Source organism: Epargyreus clarus, unplaced genomic scaffold (genome assembly GCF_041222505.1).
Source record: "Epargyreus clarus isolate Ecla_fem2 unplaced genomic scaffold, WU_Ecla_fem_2.2 ptg000023l, whole genome shotgun sequence".
Classification (NCBI taxonomy): Eukaryota; Metazoa; Arthropoda; class Insecta; order Lepidoptera; family Hesperiidae; genus Epargyreus; species Epargyreus clarus.
This window is the reverse complement of record NW_027332230.1, coordinates 11,787,800-11,814,336: the sequence shown is the minus strand read 5'-3', so window position 1 is coordinate 11,814,336 and position 26,537 is coordinate 11,787,800. Positions and strand designations below refer to the sequence as shown.

Here is a 26,537-nt window from a genome sequence, read left to right as displayed (position 1 = left end):
TTAATTCATTCACAAGAATCATAAAGAGTAATAATTTAACACCCTTTACATTCATGAAACTTCTTAAAAAACACAACTTTTAATTCAAAAAGCCCTAAACATTGTTTATAAAACAAAGCATAAACACATCCAAAACAAAAACAACTGGAAAAACGTTTCATTATAAAAAGAAAACGGTAAATGCGCAAACAGGGGAACGTAACTCCGTGCCATTAAAACATAAAGATAAGTCCTGAAAATGCTGTCAACTCATACATCGTTAATTTCGCGGGAACCTCAAGTTTTTATTGTATGTAATTTTTCTTTGCCCCCGAAATATATTGCCTACTTGCGCGACACGTTGCTCGGTGAACACATTTATCTTTCGTGCAGGAAGTAAAAACTACTTACCGTTAGCCTTTTGCTCTTTTGTCCCGCAATTAAATACTCAACAACATTTACGATTTATTGTTGCACGCGACGAAACTAGCATTAATAACTAATACTATTTTAATAAACTGTCTTATTTGGGAAGTCGCTTGGAAAATAAAAATCCGACTGATGAAATATAGCTTATGTCGCTCTTATAACATAACGTTTACGAATAGTATAAGAATGAGATATATATTTTCAGAAAATAATTTGATGTCTTGATCTATAAAAAAGTAATTTAAACCTAATTTTAGCTAGCAGTTACAACCTGAAATAAACGAAAGAGTCATTCTATTTTAATCTGGGATAGAGCGTAATCTAATCCAAGAATCTCTTTAATATGATAAGAAGTACGATGGTACATTTAATATTGATGTAGCAATAATATAATTTCAAAAATATTGTACCATGCATAACCTGTAGACCCAACGTCTACGAAGAGGTTCTACGAAGGCTTATATTGCTTGTTGGACCATATAACACTAGCAACTATAACTATTTTACTTATAAATCTGTAACCTATAATAAATCTGATAATAAACTAATATTGCATTAGTGGCGATGTCCAGTAGGGATTCAATAAATTTTCGTAGACCTTTAAGTTACAACAAATCTGAGAAGAGCCTTAGTACCCATTCAGAATAAATATAGTTCAAATAACCGAAACAAGTAATTAATTAAAAAATCAAAAAACCCGACTGCATTATAAAAGCTAAAGTAGAATTTCCAAAAAATGGTGAAATAGGCGTTTTATTATTTTTACGCAGAAAGCCAAATACATAGTTTCATAGAAGATATCTGCTTTAAAATCAAAAGATTCAAACAATATTATCCTATTTTATCCTCGTAGTGCTCATTTACGCTATATAAATGACCTATGAATAAAATTTCGAGCACTCTAAAGTTCATCGGCTTTCCTTTGCTTTGATCTTTATCACAGCAACACTACTCATTTAGTCAGACAGTTATCTCAATGTGTTTTATATATGTATATATTATATAATGTATGTGTAATATCTTTTAAGTTCCTATATTTTGATATCCTACTCGATAGGTTTGGTTAACTTTTTTTAAAACGTGTTACTATTTCGCAAAAACAATCCACCATTACGGTCCATAAAATATATAACGTCTGTAATTAAAAGTCCCGGTCATTATTTTACCTCGTAATGGGTAGAATTTCATTATTTTTATCCAATAAGCCAAATACAAAATTTCATAGTGTTTGCTTCAAAATTGACGATTGTTTAAATGAACTTTTACCCCTTATTTCACCCTCTACGAGGTTAAGTTTTCGGATGGGGATAAATAGGTGTGTCTTTGTTCTTATCCAGAAAGCCAAATACTAAATTTTATAGTAGTTGCTTCAAAATTAAAGGATTTCAAAAAAACTGTTTTTCCCTATTTTACCCTCTTAGGGGCGGAATTTCCAAAAAGCTTTTCTTAGTATTTATTTACGCTATATAGCAGAACCATGTGCAAAATTTCAGAACTCTAAGTTGAGCGGTCTTGGCTGTACGTTGATTTTTGAAAAATGAAAAAGTCATTTAATTAGTCAGTCAGTCAGCCATCTTGCTGTTTTACATATATACAAATATATTTTTATAATCTACATTTAATTCACTTTCATTTGATACCCCACTCGATAGGTTCGGTTAACTTCTTTTTTGAAATGTGTTACTATTTCGCGCCAAAAATTCACCCTTTTGATTTTTTTTTTCTAACACCTATCTAAGGACACTCGGGTCATTGAGACGAAAATAATGACATATTAACTGTCGAAATTTATCCAGCCGTTTGTAAGATCGGATCAAATAAAGAAAGACAAACATACAAGATACGCGCGAAAAACATAACCCTTCCTTGGCAGTCGGGTAAAAACTAAAAAACACGCTTTTATGATAAAATCAACTAAAAAGCTTTCGGTATTCTATTTCATTCTTTCATACATGCAAGGTAAGATAAGGATGTATGTTGATCTCTTTCTACTGAAAAACGGAGTTACTCACTAACAAACATACAAGTGAAGCTAATATAAAGCGTGTAAAAAGGTTAATATCAACAACAAATTTTCATGACATCTTGTTCAAATGTTCAAGTACAGTATGCCAAAGTTACGCATTCATTCACAATCTTCTCTCGAAAATCTTTAAAAAAAATAACTTATAAAGCTTTAAATCTTTACCTTTTAAATTAAGTCGTTTTACTTTCGTCATCAGTCCACTCACGTAGATGTGGGATGTAAACAAAACCTTCGGAAGGGCTCGTTACTTTTACCGGCACCCTGTGCCTACATATTGCAGCCGGCATATGCGAGTACTTACATATAGTGCTTAAGGTATGAGATGCGCGCGTCTGTTATCGGGAGCCTCCGGAGGCTTTAACCCTCCCCTCAGTAACGAGTGGAGTGCAGAGGAGGGTGCACGCGTCTGGGCGGCGTTCTCACTTTCCGCCCTCGGTATTCGGACTTCAGCTTACGTGTTCAGTGCGTGTGGTGTGTAACTTAATGTGTACGGACTTTTGTGTTTGAGCTGGATCGTGAGGTAGGTTTATTAATTTATTGTTATTATAATTTTATTTTAATTTTATCCGTTGTTTTTTGTGTTAATTGTGATTGATTATAGTGTGTGCAAGGTTTTAAACGTAAGGTTTGAATAACGGTAAAATATTTCCAAATTTTATTTTATTAAAGAAAAATTATATTTAATATTTTAACAAGAAACAAAACAATTTAAATACATGTTTATTTTTTTATAAATAGAAGATAGTGCCTTATAATAACGTACTATTAGAATATCAATACTCATAAGATAAATACTTTAGCTAGTATTGTAAATAAATACTAATAAGAATGAAATATTATAAGTATTTGTACAGGCTTATTTGATGCTTTCGGCTTTTTATCTAAAAACTTCATCCATACTTTTAAATGATATAGTCGAATTATTCATTGATGTCAGTTGAATTTGAATACATCCTGTGCCCAAAAAAAATGATTGTTTTACAAGGGCTATAGATAACACTTGTATAAATACAAACAAGATAAAACAACATAAATTACTCCGGCGCATACAATATCCGACAAAGACGTCAGGAATAAAGTCATTTAAACCTATTGTCATCTTAGAAATTCACTGAGAATTATTGTAAGCCCAAAAATAGTTGTCACGGGATTGTAAAACTTCGTATTAGAAACATAAGGAGGGATCTATTTCAAGATAGTGTAAAGTCATGATTGTCAAAATAATACAAAGAAAAAGATAGACAGATAGCGTACGTCACAAAAGACGGCAACAAAAGACGTTATTACAATATTAAAGTACGGTTTGGGATAGATCGTAAGATTGTTTATGTCCAGTTACGGTAAGGATTTGAACGATTGCGTTATACTTTACGGGAATACGTTTGTTTTACTTTTATTACTTGTTTGGAGATTTTTATTTGGATGTGTTTAGAACAACTTGAATAGACATACTTGAAATGTTTATTTCTAATCGGTAATTACTTTATTTTTAGTTACAATCCGTTTGTTTTTTTTCTATATAAATTTAGGTAATGTTTGATTTGTGGAATTAAAAAATATCAATGTTATTTTATTTAATGGGCTATATATTCATTGATTCTATATATTTAATGTAAAAATTGGTTATAAAATTAATTGTTTTTACCATATTGTCATTGATTATTTGATTTATTAAATTGGTTATAAAATAAATTGAATATTTTAGCGTGTTACTTTGTGTGCCAATTGTTATTTTATTTAAACATTTTTGGAGCTACTATAAAATGAATAATTGATATACATATTCTCATTATTTAACCCTTAAAGTAAACTGTCACAGTAATATTATAATTAGAATATTAAGAAAAAATCTATACTTTTACTAATCATATTATATATCTCCATCACCGTAGATCATAAATACCTTTCCATAGTCCGTTCTTCTGTCATTTACACTAAAAGTTGCTATTGATCTACCGTTTCCTTTTCAATTTCCAAAAACAATCTGAACAATTTATATACCTCTATCTGATGTCACATCAAGGAGGCGTATCTATTACGAAATTGCGATTTGATAAATCGCCAAACATTATTATGGGCGGCAAAAGAAATGGACGTACTCTAGCTGAAACGATACTGAAAACGTGATCTCGACTAAAACGACTCTACCTTTCGCGAATAAAGTTGTTTTTTCCGTTACAGTTATTTCGATAAAATAAACATTATTAATGTATAACGGGAAACATAATGGAACGGATGCTATGATGAAAGCGAGTCTTTTAGTAAATTGACTACGTAATGTGTAGTAAAACATTGGTATTACATTAAATTTGGGAATAGACGTCATAAAACTATTAACGATCCATTATTGGACGAGGAATTCATGTAGACATACTGGTTTTAACTAAAAAAAATAATTATAATGGATCGTTTCTCAAGTCTTAATAAAAAAATTACTAAGGTCTACTTTAGAAGGTACATTATTCACAATAATCTGCTAATACGCGTAAATAAGTTCTTCTCAAAAATATTCAACTTTCAAAATAACGTTATTCAAGTAGGTATAATAATATCTATAATAATAATTTTATACTATTAGCACTTTAGTATGTAAACGTTATAATAATATTATCTTACTACTCGTATATTTGGACTACAGTTATGATTTTCGGATCCCGGTATATTTTAAATCATTTTCCGATTTTGAAACACGATTCTTTTCCCGTTTGCCACAGAGCGTGTCGGTAAATTATCAGTTGCCTCTCCGCAAGAAGGCTCGCGTGCGGCTTGTTCGTTCTCATTCTCAGATAGGAGACAGTGATTCATTTAAAAAAGCTTTCACACCAGTTTTTAGGAACGTAGCAATAAGTATTAAATAAAGATTATACAGGAATCATACTCATTCTTGTGAAAGTAGCAAAAACGTAAAAGTCTATAGATTACACAGTGTAATAATATCTTATGCATATATAAAATTCTTGTGTCACAATGTTAGTTACCGTACTCCTCCAAAACGGCTTTACTGATTTTCAACAAATTTTATATGCATATTCAGAAGGTCTGAGAATCGGCTACTATCTATTTTTCATACTCTTAAGTGATAAAGGTTGTTCAACTTTAACGTTTGCCGGGTCAGCTAGTAAGGATATAAAATAAACACAATGCCATAATCTATGCCTGTTATCTAACAGGCATAGTAGAAAAAAACAACACAGAATGTATATCTTAAATTATTTTCCGATTTTGAAACATGATTCCTTTCCCATTTGCTACAAAGCATGTCGGTAAATTATCAGTTGCTTCTCCGCAAGAAAGCTCGCGTGCGGCTTGTTCGGCCTCCTTCTCAGATAGATGACAGTGATTCTTTATAAAAACCTTTCAGTATAAAAATATAGAAATATTACCAAATTTTATGAAAGTAGCAAACACTAGACGTATATACATTATACAGCTTACAAAAAGATACAGAATAAATAACGTGTATCTTAAATTATTTTCCGATTTTGAAACACGATTCTTTTCCCATTTGCCACAGAGCGTGTCGGTAAATTATCAGTTGCCTCTCCGCAAGAAAGCTCGCGTGCGGCTCGCTCGCCCTCCTCACGCGATACCAAAATTTCCTAATACACTCCGCAGATTATGTCTAAACTGTTATATTACTCTCACGTCTCTACACGACATCCTATCATTGTCCTTAAGGATGAGGGCGTGACGCGGCGTTATTGGGCAGGATGAAAAGATGCTTCGATTAAAATTTATGAGGTATGATTTATTTTTCTAACGGAATCTTATTTGTTTATTATTTTTTAAATTGTGTAGACGTTATTGCTAGACAAAATTACGTTGAATGTATATTCTTTAGAACCAAGTTAAAAAAACATTAATTACGTTCATAAATAATCTATTCCGTTTACACATTTCCTAACATTATATTTTAATACGTTAATACTCATAACAATTCATATTTTAAGTAATATTTAATTTTTAACTCAATTATGAAAGACTAGCGCGATTTAATTATTGACCTGATACTTAAATTTTTTTATGCGGATGTGATCCGTTTTTTCCAATAGGTAAGTATATCTTATTTGAAGTAAAAATATCAATGTGTTTTGTTAGCCACAATTTATTTTTTATGCAATGTATTCGCAGTTGTATAGTCAAAAATCTCTAAAAAAAAATACAAAAATTAAAATTTACAGAGCCTACAAATATTCTAACCACATGAAACAAATTAATTAGCGTGACACGTTTATCGTTGTAAAGGAAAACTAATGAACTAATGTATATCATAGGGACGTGCAATTGGATGATGTGTTAATTTAGTCTGTCATGCGATGAGAACAAACAGTTTGGAACCGGGAGGGTCATTGCAAAGGGAATCAACTACATGACAAGTTCATTTGTTGGTTCGTGGAATGACACGCCCACTCGACCACTAGACTCACGTGTTAATCATATATTTGTGGAGCGTAGAACTACAAATTATATTTTAGTTTTGACGCTGGTATTCTAGGTATAATTAGGGTTAATGTTAGCTTACAGGAAGCTTTTCATGATTTTCATTCAAACGTTATAAAATTAAATAATTTTGTCTTTCTTGTGCTCAGATTACACATCACATCACATGACAGATTCGTTATAATATGACAAATAAATAAAGAATAATTAATGTAGCATATGGTAACGTAAATTAACGTTACGAAAATTAGCTATAATATTTGTTCAATGGTTTCTAAGATGAGTCCGCACACGAAGTTCCACATACAGGTTTATAAAATGTGTTATTGTTTTAATATAATTTACTAAAATTGCTTAATTTTCCATCGAATATATTTATTTTGTTGTTAGATAACTTTAGGCATATGATAAACAAACGTCATAATACGTCTTTCTTAAATCTTATAATTTTGCGGCTCAAAACAAAATAAAGAACATGTTCAATTCTAGCTAATCTTATTTTACTGACATCAAAAATAATAACGTCAAACGATAATCCAATCCGAAGCGATAATCCAAACAATGGAAACTATTATCAATATAAACTCAGACTAATACGTTCTGCTGACGTAATAATACGTCATGATTTTAAATCTTATCATTTTAGGCTTAAAAAAGAGCGCGTACATTCACCTAATATTATTTTACAGACATCAAAAAAGCCGACATCAAACGGAAGCGATAATCCAAACAATAGAAACTATCATCCAACATAGCTGTCGTGTTTTAACGTTATTATCGCCCATGTTTTACAGCTACGGGTGATAATTGGAAACACACAAAATGCATTACAAAAGGTCAAGGCAACACCAACGGATCGTGAAGGCGGCAATTAGATTAGCGGGAACGCTCCACGCCCGTAAATTGTCCAAGGGGTATCTAGCCTGAATAGGTCTACCATATTTTTGGTTCTATCTGGATTGTCCGATACTAATAATCTTAATTGTAGACCTTAAGATACCTTTGTCGGCGCAATACGACTGTAATTTATGCAATTAGTTCTACTGATTAAATAATCAAGATTTTAAGGTTTATGGAACCTTCAGAACTATTATTAAGTTTACAGAAATTAAGATTACAGCTGTGAATAATGTGTTACATGACTGACATCAATAAAAAATAATAAAGTGCTTAAACTTATACAGTATTGTGCCGTATCTTTAGCGATCGGAAGATCAAACTGAAACAAATTCTTTCAATTTTCTTAAAATAAGAATTTATTAATTATGCAAATTAATTAAACGCTATATTCATAGCGTTTAATTAATTTGCATTATTGCCTATTGTTTCAACGCTAAATTATATTTGTACGTGCTTTTCACCTTCGCTTAGACAGATAATAATAAAACTATACCTATAAATATTATTTTTTCTTTACTTCATCGGCAATATATTTTTTATAATAAAACCAGTCGTTTTCTATTTTTTTTTGTTAAAGTAATTACAACTTCAAGTGGCTCAATTTATATCAAAAGATATTGGTTACACTTCACCAAACTTTCCCTTAGTCTCTGTTTAGACGCGAGCGAGACGAATTGTCCGACTAAATTGGGTTACTGTGGTTAATTGTACGAGTTTAGTATGTAAATTGTGACTCACAGAACCTTTTTGTTTGAGACGGTTTGCCTTTCTGCTCATTTTACCCGGCCGTTTTGTGCGTTGTTTCTGAAAACAACCTGTAATTTGAAAATGACGTACAAAAGGACTTCAGCTCGAGTTAAATGTTCAGTTAAAATCGTTTTATTTTTATTTATGACCAAAGATCAATATAACAGTATTCAGCTATTAGGTATAGGTATTAGACCAGACATGGGGAAGAAATGTGTCATCTATTGTCAATGTTTTCCTCCTCATCTCTGGTCATCTCCATATCTACAGTATCATTTTTGGACTTTCGTCACATATGTACATAAAAGTTATATTTAAGGTAAATGAAAATGTAACCACTAACATAATAAGCCCTTTCAGATTTTACAAAAGATAAAAAGAAACATTATCTCGTTTTTTTTTCTTAACCCACCTTTTAATATTCAACTCTATTATGTCAGTTACCTACATAACTTAGGCTAATGACAAAGTATCCTGTACCGAAGTCTTTTACGGCATAAATTATGATCGCAAAAAGTATTTTCAATAAACGGTACCTGCCTTTTGAATAATCGATTCGCCACGCGCTGCGGTGAAAATATTTTGTCGTCCATTCCACAAAGTACATTTGCATCCAGCCATCTCGACTATTTAACACCCATAATGCACTTTTGAGAATTGTCCACCCAACAATAGAGCAATGATTATGTTATAGTGGTTGTAAAGTAATAAACTTTGAACATTGTCCAAAAGCGGCTATTGTTTAGTTGGAAGTTGCCGTTGTCGACAATTTACGTTTGCTCTTCGAAAATGCGTTTAAGCCCTTGTCCCACGGCGTTAAGTGTACATTTAGCTTAATGTTCAGAATTAAGATTCGGACTCGTGGGGTAAGGGTATGGAGTTAGTGATTTATATTCGTCTTTTGTTTTTGACTGTTTAGCTAACACCAGTATCAATGGTGCACTGTCTCCGAAGGTCGTTATTCTTGCATTGTGCCACTAGTATTGTCTAGAACGACATCGTTAGTAAGTCGCCGGGTGGTCGTACACATTTAAATTCTATTGATGACACGATAAATCTTCAACGTTCGCGCGATCGCCAGAAACGGTTTTAGTAATTGTTTCGATTAGAAAATAACGTTTCTATGTAAAAATGTAACGTGGTCAGATTCGGATTTAAAATATTCGGTAGTAGGCGTTCGAAAATGTTGATAATGGAAGCGACCGCTATTGTGAGCTTACGTTTTACTACGGTTCGATTGAAAGCGTCCATTCAGTTACTTTTTTCGATTCGGTCCCAAAATCACATGTCATCCGCTGATATATTGCGTTAAAGACAACAAAGAGAATTGTGGATCGTTTGTCAAAATAAAACGGCCTACACTCGCACGGGATGTCACATTCACCTACACGAAGCTTAAAATGTCGCACCGAAGCTTTGACATCGGAACGTGTAACAATATGAGTAAAATTTAAACACCCAATAAATTGCTAAGTAAGATTATCTTAAGAGACATTTTAATCACCATTATCTTTTCTTTATATTACAATTTTTTTTTTTGGTTAGTTGAAGGCTATGAAAATTGTTAAACTTTTTTTTAATAATATTGAAAATAAATGTATAAGTTGGATTTAAATATAACATTTGAAACAATAAATTTAAATATTTAAAATTTAAAAATTATATTAGGGTAGACGTAAAATTGTAAAAATAATTGTACATAAAATATTTCAGTACAAAGAAATACTACCTAATAATATATCCATGGAACAACCTAATCTCATTTTTTCAGTGGTTCTTATTGATAACTAAAAGTTGTCGCATCACATTCTTTTCGTTTCCATAAAAACTTTTCAAATAACCTTCGTGTCATGTGTTTAAGCAATTTTATTACCCACACGCATTCTGATCGGCTCCAAGCTTACAAAACCAAGGTATTGTTGTGAAGGGACGGGTGATCACTGATGTCCTCTATTGTATGTTTCTGTTTGACAATAACTTGACCATCAGAAATAACCTTTTGTAAGCGCAGCTGAACATTTTATAGAGACCCATGGAACTAAAATGTGGTATGACTTTACTATAAATCTCTGTTTATAACTTTACTGCCAAATTTATTCGGTATTGAAAGTCTACATTGATTTAATACTTCCATTGGGTGTAGATACTATTGTTCTGTAAAAGGTTCTGGACCATAAAAGTTTTCGTGAATAACTAAATGATCAATAAAATTAATAATATATCAGTGTAGTTTCAGACTTCCTTGTACGTGTTGACAATATTAGGGTATTTAGGTGAACCACAGTTCTGCATAAAAAGTTAGTGTATTCATTGCTCTTTTCATCCAAAATGTATTTCATAACATAATCTGTCTGATATACAATTGCCTTGGAATATTTAACTTATTTACAGAAATATCTGCTCTGAATTTTAAATTAAAACTTATCCGAAAATACAGAGAACACACTCAGCAGATTGCCTCTTAAAACATCCAAGATAGCATCGCTAGTATGATTTATAGGGACAATATGGCAATTTAAAATGTTGATTTTGCTGCCAGCCAAATACCCTCTTAGCCTAACGAAGCGAGCGAAGAGACAAATAAAATGTAGCGAGAGAAGTGCCCTCTAAAAGATTTCACGGGCATTCGGCATTAACACTACTGCGTTAATGAAGAGGGCAGTGAAACTTTGGAGCGATTCCAAGCTATCTCGTAAACGTTCCGAGCAAATGGCTCGCAGGTCAACAATAGAGTTGTCTCAATAAATCCGTTTCGTGTAATAGTAACGTAGACACATACTCGTAATAGGAGTTAAGAAATTCTGGGCAGAGAAGAGAATTATTTTATATATCGCTTTCTTAACAGTTATTATTCAGATATTACGTAATTATAATCATGGTAGAATAGATTTAGGAATAAGATAGACAGAATTCGTATAAGATAGAATAGCGGAAAGAACTAAAATATATTGAAATGAAGTGTCCTCTACAAGGCAAATAAAATGTAGCGCGAAAAGTGCCCTCTAAAAGACTTCATGGGCATTTAGCATTAACAGTATTGCGTTAATGAAGAGGGCAATGACATTTGGAGAATTCCAAGAAATCTCGTAAATATTCCAAGCAAATGGCTCACAGGCCAGTAAGATCGCGTAATAGCAACACACACCAAGAGCTAAAAAAATTTGGACAGAGAAATTGAAAGAATTTAAACACTCTTACATATATAAATGAAATATAGTGTCATTTCTTCCAGTCAATCCATCAGCTACTATTCGAGTTTCGCAAACATACAAAATCAGAATTCTTACTTATAACTATACCGCTTCGTAAACAATTATTATAATACTATTTAATATAAATCAAATACGACTAGGATAGAGTAAGATAGTAAAGAGAAAAAAGTAGTAAGCGAAGTGCCCTCTAAAAGATTTCACGGGCATTGGACATTAACACTATTGCGTTAATGAGGTAAGCAGTAAAACTTTGGAGCGATTCCAAGCTACCTTGTAAAGTTCCAAGGAAATCGTAGTGGATAGAAGGGTTTCGCTCCAAAATGAAACGTACACTGGGCACCAATAAAATTTTAAATTGAAGTTAACGGAATTTCTCTAATCGATTTTTGTCCTAAATTTCAATAGTAAAAAAATATGTCGCCCACTTCATGTTTTGATATGAATACTATTTTGTCCTTATTTAACGAATATAACTAACAAGAGTCTTATGTTTTGCATTTCTATCTATATAGATAAAATATTTTAAAGTTAATATTCATAGTCAATTTTAATATAATTTTGAATAAATGTTTTCCATCAACATCATCTATACCGCTAATTTTATCTTCTTACATTTTAGATTCTAGGAGAAACACATCCACGTTTCATGCCTTCAGAGCTAAGTGAAACTCGAAATAAAATGTTCTTCAATGTAAATTAACCGCTTCATGATGACACATTTTCTTTTCGCTGCACATCGCACTGAATACCGTACGGCGCTTTGAAGCTCCACCTCTATCCACGAGCGCAGATTACAAGAGGTGCGCTGTCGTTGATTGTATGAATTTGCATAGTGTTCCCCTGGATTGTGAGACTCGGTTCCATCGTCGTTTTAAAACGTACAATCAGCAGTAAAGTCACGCTGTACGATGGATAAAACGGCTAAAATGTTGCAATGATTTAACATTTTAATGAAAAATAATTTATTTCCATCTAAAACATCTACACCACTGACTTATTTTTTTATATTCTTGATTCTAGGGACGTTGCATCTACCGAACACACATTTAGGAGCTAAGTGAAACATGAGTTAAAATGTTTTTCAATGTAAATTAACCGCTTCATGATGACACATTTTCTTTTCACGGCACATCGCACTGAATACCGTACGGCGCTTTGAAGCTCCACCTCTATCCACGAGCGCAGATTACAAGAGGTGCGCTGTCGTTGATTGTATGAATTTGCATAGTGTTCCCCCGGATTGTGAGACTCGGTTCCATCGTCGTTTTAAAACGTACAATCAGCAGTAAAGTCTCGCTGTACGATGGGTAAAACGGCTAAAATGTTGCGATGATTTACCATTTTGGTAGAATACTTATTAATTCGACTCCAGCAGTCATCATTGACTGCCATTGATTGCCTATTTGCCTTAGAGAGAACAGTGTTAGTAACTGCTGAGTTACTAACACATAGTTTGGAGGATATAAGAGTCGCTCTTATCGCAACCTATTGTGTTATACAATTACATGAAGAGTTCCAACTTAGTCCTTAATCGTGGCCTCATATGTGGCCGACATAATACCACAGGCAGAAGACCCAACTCATTGTAGGTTGCTTACTTTTGCAGCAGTGCGTTCTACAATTGCTTACTGTTTGCTAATACTATACTATAAATATAAAATAATATTGAACCATTGTAGAGTCTCAATATAACATTTTCCGGGATCTACTGATTCCCAGTGACCTGGAAACGACAGGAAATTGGTGGATTCTAAGAACGGATTGAGCATTATACTAAGTCTACTAAGATTCATATGATATATGGAAAACCGTTGGGTTCAAAGGATTTACAGGATCAGCTATAGTGATACTATCTAGGAAAGGCTTATATCCTACCAAGCCTCGTTACAGCTGCGTAATGAAGCGTACTTCAGACTTCATAAGTGTGCGAGTGAGCCACACTAGTATAGAAATATCTCACCTTAACACGTAAAATTAAATATTTATGTAAAATGTGCACTATATTTGCAAATAATATGTTAATGCTGCCTATGCGTAAATATTTAAATTGAAACCTTATATTTGTACGTAGAGGTATGTTGATGATATTGTTACTTGTTTAGTTATTTTAAATCGATTTCAGTAAGAATTCCTGTTAAGTTGGTTGCTTATGTCCATGGGCGGTAGTAACCACTTACAATCACATGGACTGCTCGTTTATTTTATATTAATAACTGTACCCTTACCATGAGTTTTTACGTTTTGACAAATATGTCTGTTTTGGTATTTGTTTACGTATTTGCCCATACAAATTCCAATCAGCGCCCCTAGCGGATTGTATCAGAACTAAACATTAAATGTCTAAATTGACAAAATGGCGCTTATGTTTTGTCTCTCTTTTTTGCGAACATGTGAGGCAGACAAAAAGACTTGAACACTTACTTATTGTTACGTTTACTCAGTCTACTGAAGTAAACGGAACAGAATAATGGATTGAGTAAACGTAACGTAAAATTGTGGGATATTTTGAAAACTCATGGTAAGGGTACCGTTGGTCTCATGTGATTTATAAGACATAGACTTGTTACTTATGAGTTTATCCAATGTTTTGCCTACGAAAGATAGCCATGTGACAATATTTTATTCAAAAAAAATTACAGATTTGATTTTTGATAGGTAAAAATCGCAAAGATTGTCGTTTAATAACACACGATAGCTATATTTATGTCCATTATTAATAATCTACCTATCCATTTTTTACTAGCATTTTTTACCTACCAAGATGTGTCAGTATTTGACAATGTCTAGTATGAAGAAATTGTCAAATATCGAATCTTGGTTGAACAGTTGATTATCAATAACCACTCATATTTAATGTTGTTGACGGTACAATACAAACGTCCAAAAGCTTTAGTGGTTGTGCCCGCGTATCCGAGCCGTAATAATTTCAGACACGTTCGTACAGCCTGCAAATTCTGTTTGATTCTACAAAGTTAAACCCGTAAAGCACGGTTTATGGATAAAGACTGGTCTGATGTTATTGTTTCACACATTTTTAAGTGAAATAAAGAAGGAATGATAGTTATGATGATATGGATTGATTCCTATAAATAAATGTGCAGAATTAGTATTGTATAATCCCATTTAATGTGTAAATTATTTTATTTACTATTGATTTTAATTTTATTTTTTAAATCAATAGTAAACTCTTAGTTTTGATCACTTGTGGTTAAGATTGTATGAGTCATTTCTATAAAATCAGAAAAGTAAAAAAAAAATGGAAACCAATGTCTGTGATCAACAGGGCAGTTGTTGTGATCAACAAAGTAAATCGATCGATACATACAATTATATATAATTATCGTAAGAGATATTAAACACAGACCTTTTCATTTTACTCGTATTTTTTAGGGTCCCAAAGGGTAAAGATGGAACTCTATTATGTGTTTGTCAGTCTGGAATGACTGTTAGAATGGTTCCTTCACCTTACATACATCAATAAAAGATAAACTTTTACAGAAAACATATTCAAACGCATTACGAAAAAATATGAGAATTTTCCGGATACGAGATGAAAAATCTTCCTTTCCACTAAAGACCATATTTCCCGGAATATCGTGCATTTGAACCGTCATTTGAGCCAGATGCAACTTGCAATGCTGCCAATTAGTGAATACTTTACGATCTAACCTAGATTCGTATTGGCAGATTCAGGAATATTCAGGCTTATGTAAGCCTAATATCTGGTGTGCACTTCGTTAGTAATGTTAGTAAGTTAGTATGAGTTTTCAGAACAATGTGTGGTTGATAATTTTAAAGTAGTGTTTTCCACTAGTTCAATTTGAAGCCGAACTCCGGCTCTAAATAATGGTTCAAATACCTGATTTTTGATTTAACGAGGTTTTTTGAGTTTCGAATTTAATTATTATTTGCTTTAACGTTGAAGCAAAACATCGTGGCAATACCAATACTCTGAGAGTTATTTAAAAAATGAGCTTTCAAAGATGTGCTAAGTCAGGGGGGGAAAGGGGGAGAACGCATTCAACATCTCTGCGGTCCCAAATGTCAACCTCACCTGCACGCGCTGGTGGTTCCTAGGATAAGCCAGCGACGGTAGCATACACACACGCTACCGTGGTCCCCCTGCTAGATAACGGACGAGGCAATGGCGACCGAACCGTGGCGGTATAACCACACACCTGGCTGACAAATCGGCTAGAAGAGGCTTCAACAACCTTGGGAGCAAAGTATTCCCAAAAATGTTTGGTGCAGAAGGCAAGGGGAAACCACTGCAACTATTTTCCCAAGAAAATCATCATGGTAGTTGAACATAGTGAATCACGATTGCCATGCGAACCGACTAGCAACCGGCGCTGTGTTGCGTCCGGGGCACACAGTGAGAAATGGACTACCGGCCATGAAGGGGTAGGAAACCAGGCTTCTCATGGAAAGTCTGCTACTGGAATGTCGACTCCAATCAAACTGCGAAGAATCCAAAAGATAGGAACATGGAACGCACGTGGTTTATTGATTCCTGGAAAACTGGCCATTTTAGAAAAAGAACTTACCAGATGCACAATCGACATCTGCGGAATAAGCGAAACGCACTGGAAAAACAACGGTCATCTCTATACTGATACTCATGTCATCTATCATTCTGGTAACAACAGTCTTAGCCGAAATGGAGTAGCATTTCTCATACCCAAACATTATAATAACTGCGTGCTGGGCTACGAACCTATTAGTGATCGGATTATAAGTATTAAACTCAAGGCTTCACCCATAAACCTAAACCTTGTACAGATCTACGCTCCTACTAGTACTGCAAGTAATGAAGACATTGAAAAATTTTACACTCAACTGACGGATACAGTCGCCAAAATTCCCAGTAGGGAACTTCTCATGATCTTGGGTGACTTTAACGCAAAGGTCGGAAACGACTCCCATCACCTCGGTAATTGCGTAGGAAAGTTTAGCTTGGGTACACGGAACGAAAGAGGCGAGCGTTTAATACAATTTGCGTCTGAAAACAACCTGGTGATAACAAACACCCTATTCCAACATCATCCACGGAGGTTGTATACATGGACTTCACCAAATGGTAATCATCGCAATCAAATAGATTATATTTTGGTCCGATCCCGATGGAGAACATCTGTTCAAAACGCCCATACACTGCCTGGAGCTGACTGTGGATCTGACCATCAACTCCTAATGGCAAAGTTGAAGTTAAAACTGAAAGTAGCCCGAAAAATTCAAAACCAAAGGAGACTTGATGTGAAGGATAGTCAGAAATTTATGGCCGTTGTACAGCAAAATTGGGTGACTTGGACCAACGCGAATTGCTCAAGGGAATCACTTAACAGTCTGTGGAATCGAGCAAAAAACATAATCAAAATTGCAGCAACCGAAGCCAGGTCCTCGTCACATACGCACAAAAAACAACATTGGATTACTGATGACACTCTGACTCTTGTACAGGAAACTTCTTGTACTTGTGCTTCTTGTACTTGTGCCGTGTGGCTCCGGCGGCGAATAGACCACCCCATACCTGCCCGTGGGTGTCGTAGAAGCCGACTAAGGGCATCTACCGGGTAGATGGGCAGCAGCGTCTACTCGGGCATTTAACATCCTACTGCGACGGTCCCACTGGTTGCTGGGTCTGACACCGCCTGGCGTAATTCCCGAAGGTGTCTCGCTTGGTGGTAAGATCTCTTCGTGGGATCTGCCTGGCTAGCTACCACCCTCAGGTCGGAGTCTACCGCTAATAACGACTCGTCGTGTTTCGGTAGTGCGCCTGGGAGCCAGTTCATCCCCTTATCCCTCCCTTCCCATCCCCCTGTGGTGCTTCCGACGGCGTACTTTACGGGTCCGTTGAGTCTCTTTAAGCATCGTTGCCCCCGGGGGCGTGGTGTGTTGGCGCGGGGGCCAGGGAGACCCGGTGAAACGGTTGTCCGCTGGCCGCCCGCCGGTTAGTTGGGGACCCGAACCCGGGCAACACTGTTAACCTCTGGCCCGGGAGGCTGTCCCGCCAACCGGCGAAAAATCCCGTTGCGCGGCTACCTTGCCCGAGTAAGAGACCGGAGTGGAGCCGGGTAGTCGTGCACGGGGGGGACCGGGGGCCCTTCCGTCCCCCGCGCCAGCATCCCACATCACCTCCGTAGGCTCGGTGTCACGAGACTCATACTTTGTCCCGTGAGGCGTCGGCGGAGCATTGCAAATCCTTTCAAATTCCCGCCGTTTTTGGAACAACCACCAACTATGAGAAAGCCTAATAAAAAGAAGAAAAGTTGCACAGCGGCGACCTATTCCACATTTACTGTGGATATGTGCAATATCAGAGGAGTCCATTCCAATCTGAATGCCGTCCACCACCACCTTGAGACGGTAAAGCCGGCTTTTCTCTTTTTGACGGAGACGCAGATATCTACCCCGGACGATACATCGTATTTGGAATACCCCGGTTACAATTTAGAACATGCCTTAAGGCGTCGTGCCGGGGTATGTGTGTATGTTCGGGGGGACGTCTGCTATCGCCGTCTCAGCTTTCTCGAAGACAAGGACCTATCATTGTTGTGGCTGCGCGCGGACGTCGGAGGTCTTACCCGTGTCTACGCGTGCCTGTATAGGTCCTATAGCGGAGACGTGGAGACAACTCGATTATTCGAGCACGTCCAGTGGGCAACCGACAGAATGCTGCAGCAGTGTCCTTCGGCAGAGTTGGTGGTTCTCGGTGATTTCAACGCTCATCATGTTGATTGGCTGGGATCCCGGACCACCGACTTTGCCGGGAGATCTGCATATGACTTCTCCTTGGCATATGGGCTCTCTCAGGTCGTACCTGGTTTCACTAGGGTGCCTGATGTAGAGACCCATACTGCCTCTTTGCTGGACCTACTGCTGACTACCCATCCGGTGGACTACCAAGTAATGGTCAAGGCTCCCCTTGGATCCTCTGACCATTGCTTGGTAAGTTCGACTGTGCCCTTGTCGTACCCCGTGGAGACACGTCCCCCCGGGAGACGACAAGTTTGGCATTACAAGCCAGCAGACTGGGACGGATTCCGGGAGTTCCTGGCTTCGTACCCGTGGAGGCAGCTATGTTTCGTCTCGGGTGACCCTAGCTCGTGTGCTGAGTCTGTAACCGACGTGATACGGCAGGGTATGGAGTGTTTCATTCCAAACTCTGTCGTGTCCGTCGGCGGGCGGAGTCAGCCCTGGTTTGGTGGGTCTTGTGCTAAAGCGCTAAGCCTTAAGCAGGAGGCCTTCCAAACCTGGGCATCAGCACACGCTAGCAAGGACCCAAAAACCCCCGAGCTCCGAACCGCGTTTAATGCTGCCTCCCGTTCAGCGAAGAAGCATATGGCCAAGGCGAAGTCTAAGCACATCGGCAGAATTGGCGAGCGGGTACTTGGTTACCCCTCCGGGAGTCGAGCCTTCTGGTCGCTGGCCAAAGCTGTCGAGGGTAATTTCTGCCGGTCTTCACTACCGCCCCTGCGGAAACCAAATGATTCTCTGGCCCACACGGCAAAGGGGAAAGCCGATCTTCTTGGTACCCTCTTTGCCTCAAACTCGACTCTTGATGACACAGGGGCCACACCGCCTACCATCCCGCGGTGTGAGAGCTCTATGCCGGATATTCGCTTTACGCAGAAGGCTGTCAGGCGAGCTCTATTGTCCCTCGATATCAAGAAGTCGAGCGGGCCAGACGAAATCCCCGCAGTGGTGCTCAGGACGTGCGCTCCCGAGTTGGCTCCCGTCTTAACGCGCCTATTCTCGCTTTCCTACACCACAGGACAAGTACCGTCTTCGTGGAAGGTTGCCCTTGTACACCCTATTCCCAAAAAGGGTGACCGCAGCGACCCGGCCAACTATAGGCCTATAGCGATAACCTCCCTGCTCTCAAAAGCTATGGAGCGTGTTGTAAACACGCAGCTCCTTAGGTACCTGGAAGAGCACCGGCTGATCAGCGATCACCAATATGGTTTTCGCAAGGGCCGATCAGCTGGTGATCTTCTTGCGTACCTCACTCACCGTTGGGCGCAGGCTGTTGAGAGCAACGGGGAGGCATTGGCCGTAAGCCTGGACATCGCTAAGGCCTTTGACCGGGTCTGGCATAGGGCCCTTCTCGCGAAGTTACCATCTTACGGTCTTCCCGAGAGGTTGTGCACATGGACAGCCAGCTTTCTGTCTGAGCGGCATATTAAGGTCGTAATTGACGGGTGCTGCTCAGACACGAAGCTCATCAACGCTGGCGTGCCCCAAGGGTCTGTATTATCTCCCACGCTTTTTATTCTGCATATCAATGATATGCTGCTAAAAATCGGTGGCATTCATTGCTATGCGGATGATAGCACGGGAGATGCTGTGTACACAGGCCGTGCGAACACCTCTCGGACATTCGTGGAAGAAAGCAGAATCCGACTTGTGTCTGAAATCGAGAACTCTCTGGAGCGGGTCTCGGAATGGGGTCGTCTTAACCTTGTTGAGTTCAACCCCTCGAAGACACAAGTCTGCGCGTTTACCGCTAAAAAAACCCCATTCGTCATAGCGCCTAAGTTCCAAAGTACCCCGCTCACCATTGGTAAAAGTGTAGGGATCCTGGGAGTCGACATCTCGTGCGACGTGCAGTATCGGAGTCATTTGGAAGTTAAAGCCAAGTTGGCTTCAAAGAAACTGGGCGTCCTAAACAGAGCCAAGCAGTACTTCACTGGGGAGCAACTCCTGCTGCTTTATAAAGCGCAAGTGAGGCCCCACATGGAGTACTGCTCGCATCTCTGGGCAGGGGCACCACAATACCAACTTAACCCACTTGACTCCGTACAGAAACGCGCGGTGCGAATCGTCGATGACCCAGTGATCTCTGATCGGTTAGAACCGTTAAGCCTTCGGAGGGACATAGGTTCCCTCTGCGTGTTCTACCGACTTTACAATGGTTAGTGTTCTGAGGAACTGTTTGATCTGGTGCCTACGTAGCCTTTCCTTCATCGCACCACTCGCCGAAGGATGAAGTTCCATCCACATCAACTGGACCCGTGGCGGTCCTCCACGGTTCGGTTTAATAGATCATTTTTGCCGCGTACGTGCAAAATGTGGAATGAACTTCCTCCTGAGGTATTCCCTCAGGACTATGACATGGGGCTCTTCAAGAGGGGTGTAAAAAGAGCTCTCCTTCAAAGCCGGCGATGCATTGGCGACTCCTCTGGTGTTGCAAACGTCCATAGGCGACGGTGACTGCTTTCCATCAGGCAGCCCGTCTGCCTTATCGTTAGGTTACATATAAAAAAAAAAAAAAAAAAAAAAAAAAAAAAAAAAAGGAAAGACGCTGTATGAAATCACGAGGGGCGAATATTAGGGATCTAAATAAGATGTCGGCGAAAATTCAAGCAAACATGAGACGAGATCACAACGCCTACTTCCATAAAATATGCGACGAGATCGAAGTACATAGTGATAAACACGAATCTCGAGACCTTTACCACAAAATTAGATCCATTACAAATTCCCTATCTACTAGAACCTGGGCTATTAAAGACAGTGGAAATCGTATGGTAACAGAGCTAGATCGAATATCTGATGTTTGGAGAACCTACTGTCAATCCCTGTTCTACGATCCGCAATTTAATATTTTTAAATCAACAGAACCTAGTCAGGAAGAACAGGAACCAGACATTCTTATGTCCGAGATCAGAGCTGCCATCAAACATTTAAAGAATGGGAAGGCTACCGGTATAGATGCGATCCCTATTGAGACAATTAGGGCTCTAGGTGAAAAGGGCATCGTTATTTTCCACACCATCTGCAACAGGATTTGGCGAACAGGACTGTGGCCGCTAGAGTGGACTCACACCATATTTACCCCTCTGCATAAAAAGGGTTCGACCAAGAAATGTAACAATTACCGTCTAATTGCCCTTATAACACATGCAAGCAAAATCATGCTACATGTTCTAAACGAACGTCTGAAGGCCTACCTTTCTAAAGAAATCTCGCCAGAGCAAGCTGGTTTTATGAAAGGAAAAGGCACTCGCGAGCAAATTCTTATTGTTCGCCAAATCATTGAAAAAGCTCGAGAATTCAATAAACCAACATACATTTGCTTCGTTGATTTCTCAAAAGCATTCGATTCGGTGAAATGGCCCTTGTTGTGGAGGACACTACTAGATATGGGTACTCCTAAGCACTTGGTACACCTTATGCGAAGTCTATATGAAACGGGCACAGCCTCAGTACGAACAGACAATGTTTTATCCAGTGACTTCCATCCCAGTGCAGGAGTCCGCCAGGGATGTATTACTTCACCACTACTGTTCAATTGCTACACCGAGCTTGTAATGCGTATTACCTTGGAACACTGGAGCGACGGGGTTACAATTGGTGGGTACAGAATCGCCAATTTGCGCTATGCAGATGACACCACCTTATTTGCAACAAGTCCAGACAAATTGGAAGAACTACTTCTTAGAATGGAACGTGTGAGCCTTGAGTTCGGGTTAACAATAAATCGCACTAAGACCAAAATTATGATTATAGATCGTACTACCAATAACTCCCCGCAAGTAACACAAATTGCGAACTGTTCTGTAGTAAACACGTATGTATATCTTGGAGCATTAATTTCTAATAATGGCGGCTGCATAGATGAGATCAAACGTCGGATGACAATAACAAGGACTGCAATGGACAAACTTAAGAAGATATGGCGTAATAGAAATATCACCAAAGCCACTAAAACCCGGCTGATATATACTTTGGTGTTTCCCATATTCTTATACGCCTCAGAGACATGGACATTACGAGAAGTGGAAAAGAAAAAGATAGACACCCTAGAAATGTGGTGTTGGCGAAGAATGCTTGGAGTTTCATGGACAGAGTTTCGAACAAATATCTCCATCCTCCAAGAACTCGGCATCAAACAGCGTCTATCTGTAGTAGTACAATCTCGTATTCTCAAGTTCTTTGGGCATGTCACAAGACGGAATAATGACTCCATTGAACGGCTTGTTGTGCAGGGTAGAGTGGAGGGAACCAGACCTCGCGGACGGTCACCCACGCGATGGACAGATCAAATAAAATCAGCTGTAGGTGGCCCTGTACACGAGTGCTCTAGATTGGCCACCAATAGAGAGAAATGGCGAAATGTCGTGAGGCGAGTCACATCAGCCCCCACACACGACACATGATGACCACGACCGCTCTGACAAGAGTGAAACGACTAAGAAGAGAAGAAGTCAGTGCAATGCTAAGTCAGGGCTGGCAATGTACCAATAGGTACATTGCCAACGTGGTAGATTTCAGCCGAAACCCCTTTCGCTCTGAGACTTTTGCCCAGCAGTGGGGCAGTAATAGGCTGATGACATGAAATACGATTGAATGTAAGAAATATATGCTCGCGTGCAACCCTGTGAATGATTTTGATTTTAAATCCAGATTTTATCAGGCAGAAATAGAAAAAGTCACTCCCTGTAAAGTTTGCGTTAAAGTAGCGTGAAATTCCAGACAGGAATCACTCAGTCGTTTACAAAATTGCGTGTCCATAATAAAGGGAAATAAATACTGGATTTATATTTTTTGTCCAATGTTGGTATCGATATAAGGATATCTTACAATATTTGAAATCAAACATATATGCTTATAATATATAAAAATATACAACAAATAAACTTAGGTATATTATACTTTAATTTTGTTAATTTGCGTCGCTAAATATTTATAAATTTAAGTATGTGGATTATGTACCTCAACGAAAGTAAAGTACCGATTCTAGTAATAGATCTAAAGCTACAAACATCTAAATTATTTGAGCTTATACTCAGGTTAATGAACTTAAGTACTTAATTCCGAAATTGTCTACAATAAAGTAACAAATTTATATACTTGATATGTATATAAAACTACAGAACACAGCAGTGATTTCAAAGGAAACACAAATTATCGCCCTTACAACCGAAAGGGTTTCAATTGAGGACAGTACATTTATAAAGTACCGTTAATTTAAATACACCTAAGTCATTCAATACATAATTCGGTTAAAGATTGTGCTTTCTCATCACAACTCTATTACTCAGTGCCAGTATTCACACACGTCATATGCACGTCAATTTGTCATTTCACCCGCATCTTGTTTTGGAAATGATAATAGGATGGAGTTTCTTCACGCACTTGTTGGTTTGAAGATGGTCTTACTGTGCTTTTGGAGCGGTAAAATTTTACAATGGAGAGTGGGTATGTGTTTAGATTACTTTAATAATTGGTCTATACGAGTAACTATTGATTATATCGGTAATAATACGAGTAATCAGAAATTAATAACATTTATATTAGATAATGGAACTATTTAACTTATTTAATTACAATGTTAAATAGCTTTACTTTAAATGTATTATCAATGTACCTATTACTGTTCCAAAAATAAGTAATATTAAAACCAGTTGTTGGAAAGATAAATCGATTCACAATAGCTCATACTCACTATTAATATTGTCTTAAAAATAAATAACGAAAATATTGCTAACAAATGTAATTTTGAAATCGAACCCAATAAAACTACTTTAGTTATATTTCAGTTAGTTATTAATAAAATAGCCATAAAGCATCGAACCAATTTTTTTATTAATTGTATATGTTTATCAATTATCACAATAAAATACTTATTAAATTATAGGTTACGATAATATCATTACTTTTTACAAATTTCCAAAACTTTCCTCCAAAAAAATCTTCAAAGGAACGAAACGTAACCATAACACAAGGAAATTGGCAGTGGATGCATAATTTTCCGATAAAAGGAACACGGAACATATTGGTCCACATTCGGTCAAGTATTCCACAACCCGGGGCATATGGAGGCAATCCACTCAATGCGTTCTGTAAACTATACCTTGATTTTTACTTTTGGGTTATTCTTAAAAACTATGTTGTTGAGAACGGTTGCAATTTTCCCTTACTTTGCCACGGTCTATTGAAATCAAATCATTGAAGTATTGATGTACTTAGTTCACATTTAATACAGATTTTACGGTTTGGCAAGACAAATAGCAACTTTGTCGTTAGGGGTATTCTTATTATAAAAAAAATAACATTTGTTTTTCTTTTATTTCCCCTATCATTAAATATTCAAGATTTTATTATTTTATTTCGTTACAAAAAAAAAACATATTAATTGGTTTGGCTTAAATCTAGACCATTTTTGTCTCTGACTCAATATTAAAATCTCAGGATACTCATTTCAAATTAATTGGCTGATCTAGATTTTGCATACCTAAATATATCCCTAAATTCAAAAGTATATATTGGATCATATATCTGTTATATCTATTAACCAATACAAAGGTCCTTTAATGAAAATTATTTCGCATGTTCACAAGGTTTTTAACAAACGTAAAAGCTTAGCGTGTTTTCCGTCAATTTGAACCTTCTAAGACAATAAAAATGTAATACAAAACCAGTGTTGTCTGACTTCTATAACCACTAAACGGTTACAGGTACACCTAATTGGTAGTCGGATTGGTTGGCATCAAACTAACGAGGTTAATGATTACTTTTATGGTACTGATGTAGTAACAAGCACGCATACCATTAAAAGGTATAAATGTTAGTATAATGTCACCTATTACTGATATAAATTCAACAGTGTTAAGTGCTGCTTTGTTTTGATTTAAAAGGTGTGGTTGCATCTTGGGCTTCAGAGTTAGCAAAGCGTGTGTCCGACCTTATCATAATCATAATTCTTTATTGCGAAAAAATAGTATTACATAAGTTGTTTTACAATTTATAGAGTTCAACCTTAGGTAATACTCCAGTCCTATATGATGTTAATTATAAATGTCCATGGATGGCATTGGTCATGCTACCATCAGGTCTACGTGCTTCTTTTTTAATATTATTTTTCTCCAATCGAAGAGCACCAAAATCTACCTAAGATCAATTGATGAGTAGCAACTCTTAAATAATAAGTTGGATCGTCTATTCGTCATCATTCACCGTTCCCAGTCTTGGACTGAAATCAATCCAAGATTACCTTCACAGTCAAACCTTGTGCCATTTTACCATCTTACGTCATTCCCGGAGACAGGTACTGGCTTGGACGACTGCGAAATCGATGGAAAACAACAGGCCTATCACATCTTCAACCAAAATGGCAGAATACAGAAATAACCTTGTCAAACGATTAGGAAATATATCACCATTGTTTTGTCGAACTAGTAAGTAGATTTTCTTTCTGACTTCAAAAACGGGTTCAATTTCAATTTTTTAAATAAAGTTTTGTAATTTTGGTGTCTCAATAAATTTATTTACACGTTTTATAAATCTTTTTTTGGTTTTGGGTATTGAACCAAATTTTACGATATAATGCAAGGACGAGAAATAATTTTTAATATGTTCCCTATTCTTCTAAAAATATTATATTCTTTTAAAAATGTCATTATCGCAAAAAAAAAAAAATGTTTGTTAATATTGTTTTCTTTCTGTAGCATTGTACTAAGTATATAATCAATTCCACGAAATATGTGCGATGATGAAGGTTCATGTACAAGATGTAAATATTTACTTACAATACATAAAGTAATGTTGTACGAAAAATACATTGAACTTTACAACAATCCACAAACGACTAAGTTTCCTGAAATTCACGTGAGTCTGCACCACGTATCTCGCGGAAGGTACTGAGCTAAATTTAAACTAGATCAATACGGATTATTTCCTACATGCCGGCAATGCAGACATTTATTTATAGCATCCTGAATTAATGACTATTCCCAACTTTCATGCCATTTTCTGATAAAAATGTTTCACGTCGGATGCGCTCAGTTTTCACGGATGTT

The 26,537-nt window shown here is 37.0% G+C and overlaps 2 protein-coding genes across 2 annotated transcripts in view; both read left to right on the top strand.

Moving 5' to 3' along the window:
* Window positions 1–22,895, top strand: part of LOC140751719 (carboxylic ester hydrolase-like) — a 31,650-nt gene extending 8,755 nt beyond the window's left edge. The window contains exons 4-7 of the mRNA XM_073085747.1: window positions 16,516–16,666; window positions 21,355–21,441; window positions 22,123–22,271; window positions 22,725–22,895. Coding sequence (XP_072941848.1) covers window positions 16,516–16,666; window positions 21,355–21,441; window positions 22,123–22,271; window positions 22,725–22,895 — 558 coding nt within the window. The remainder of the gene's footprint in view (window positions 1–16,515; window positions 16,667–21,354; window positions 21,442–22,122; window positions 22,272–22,724) is intronic.
* LOC140751639 (roundabout homolog 2) overlaps window positions 2,816–26,537 on the top strand; it is a 77,042-nt gene continuing 53,320 nt past the window's right edge. Inside the window, exon 1 of the mRNA XM_073085615.1 lies at window positions 2,816–2,954. The gene's annotated coding sequence lies outside the window, so the exon portion shown is untranslated. The remainder of the gene's footprint in view (window positions 2,955–26,537) is intronic.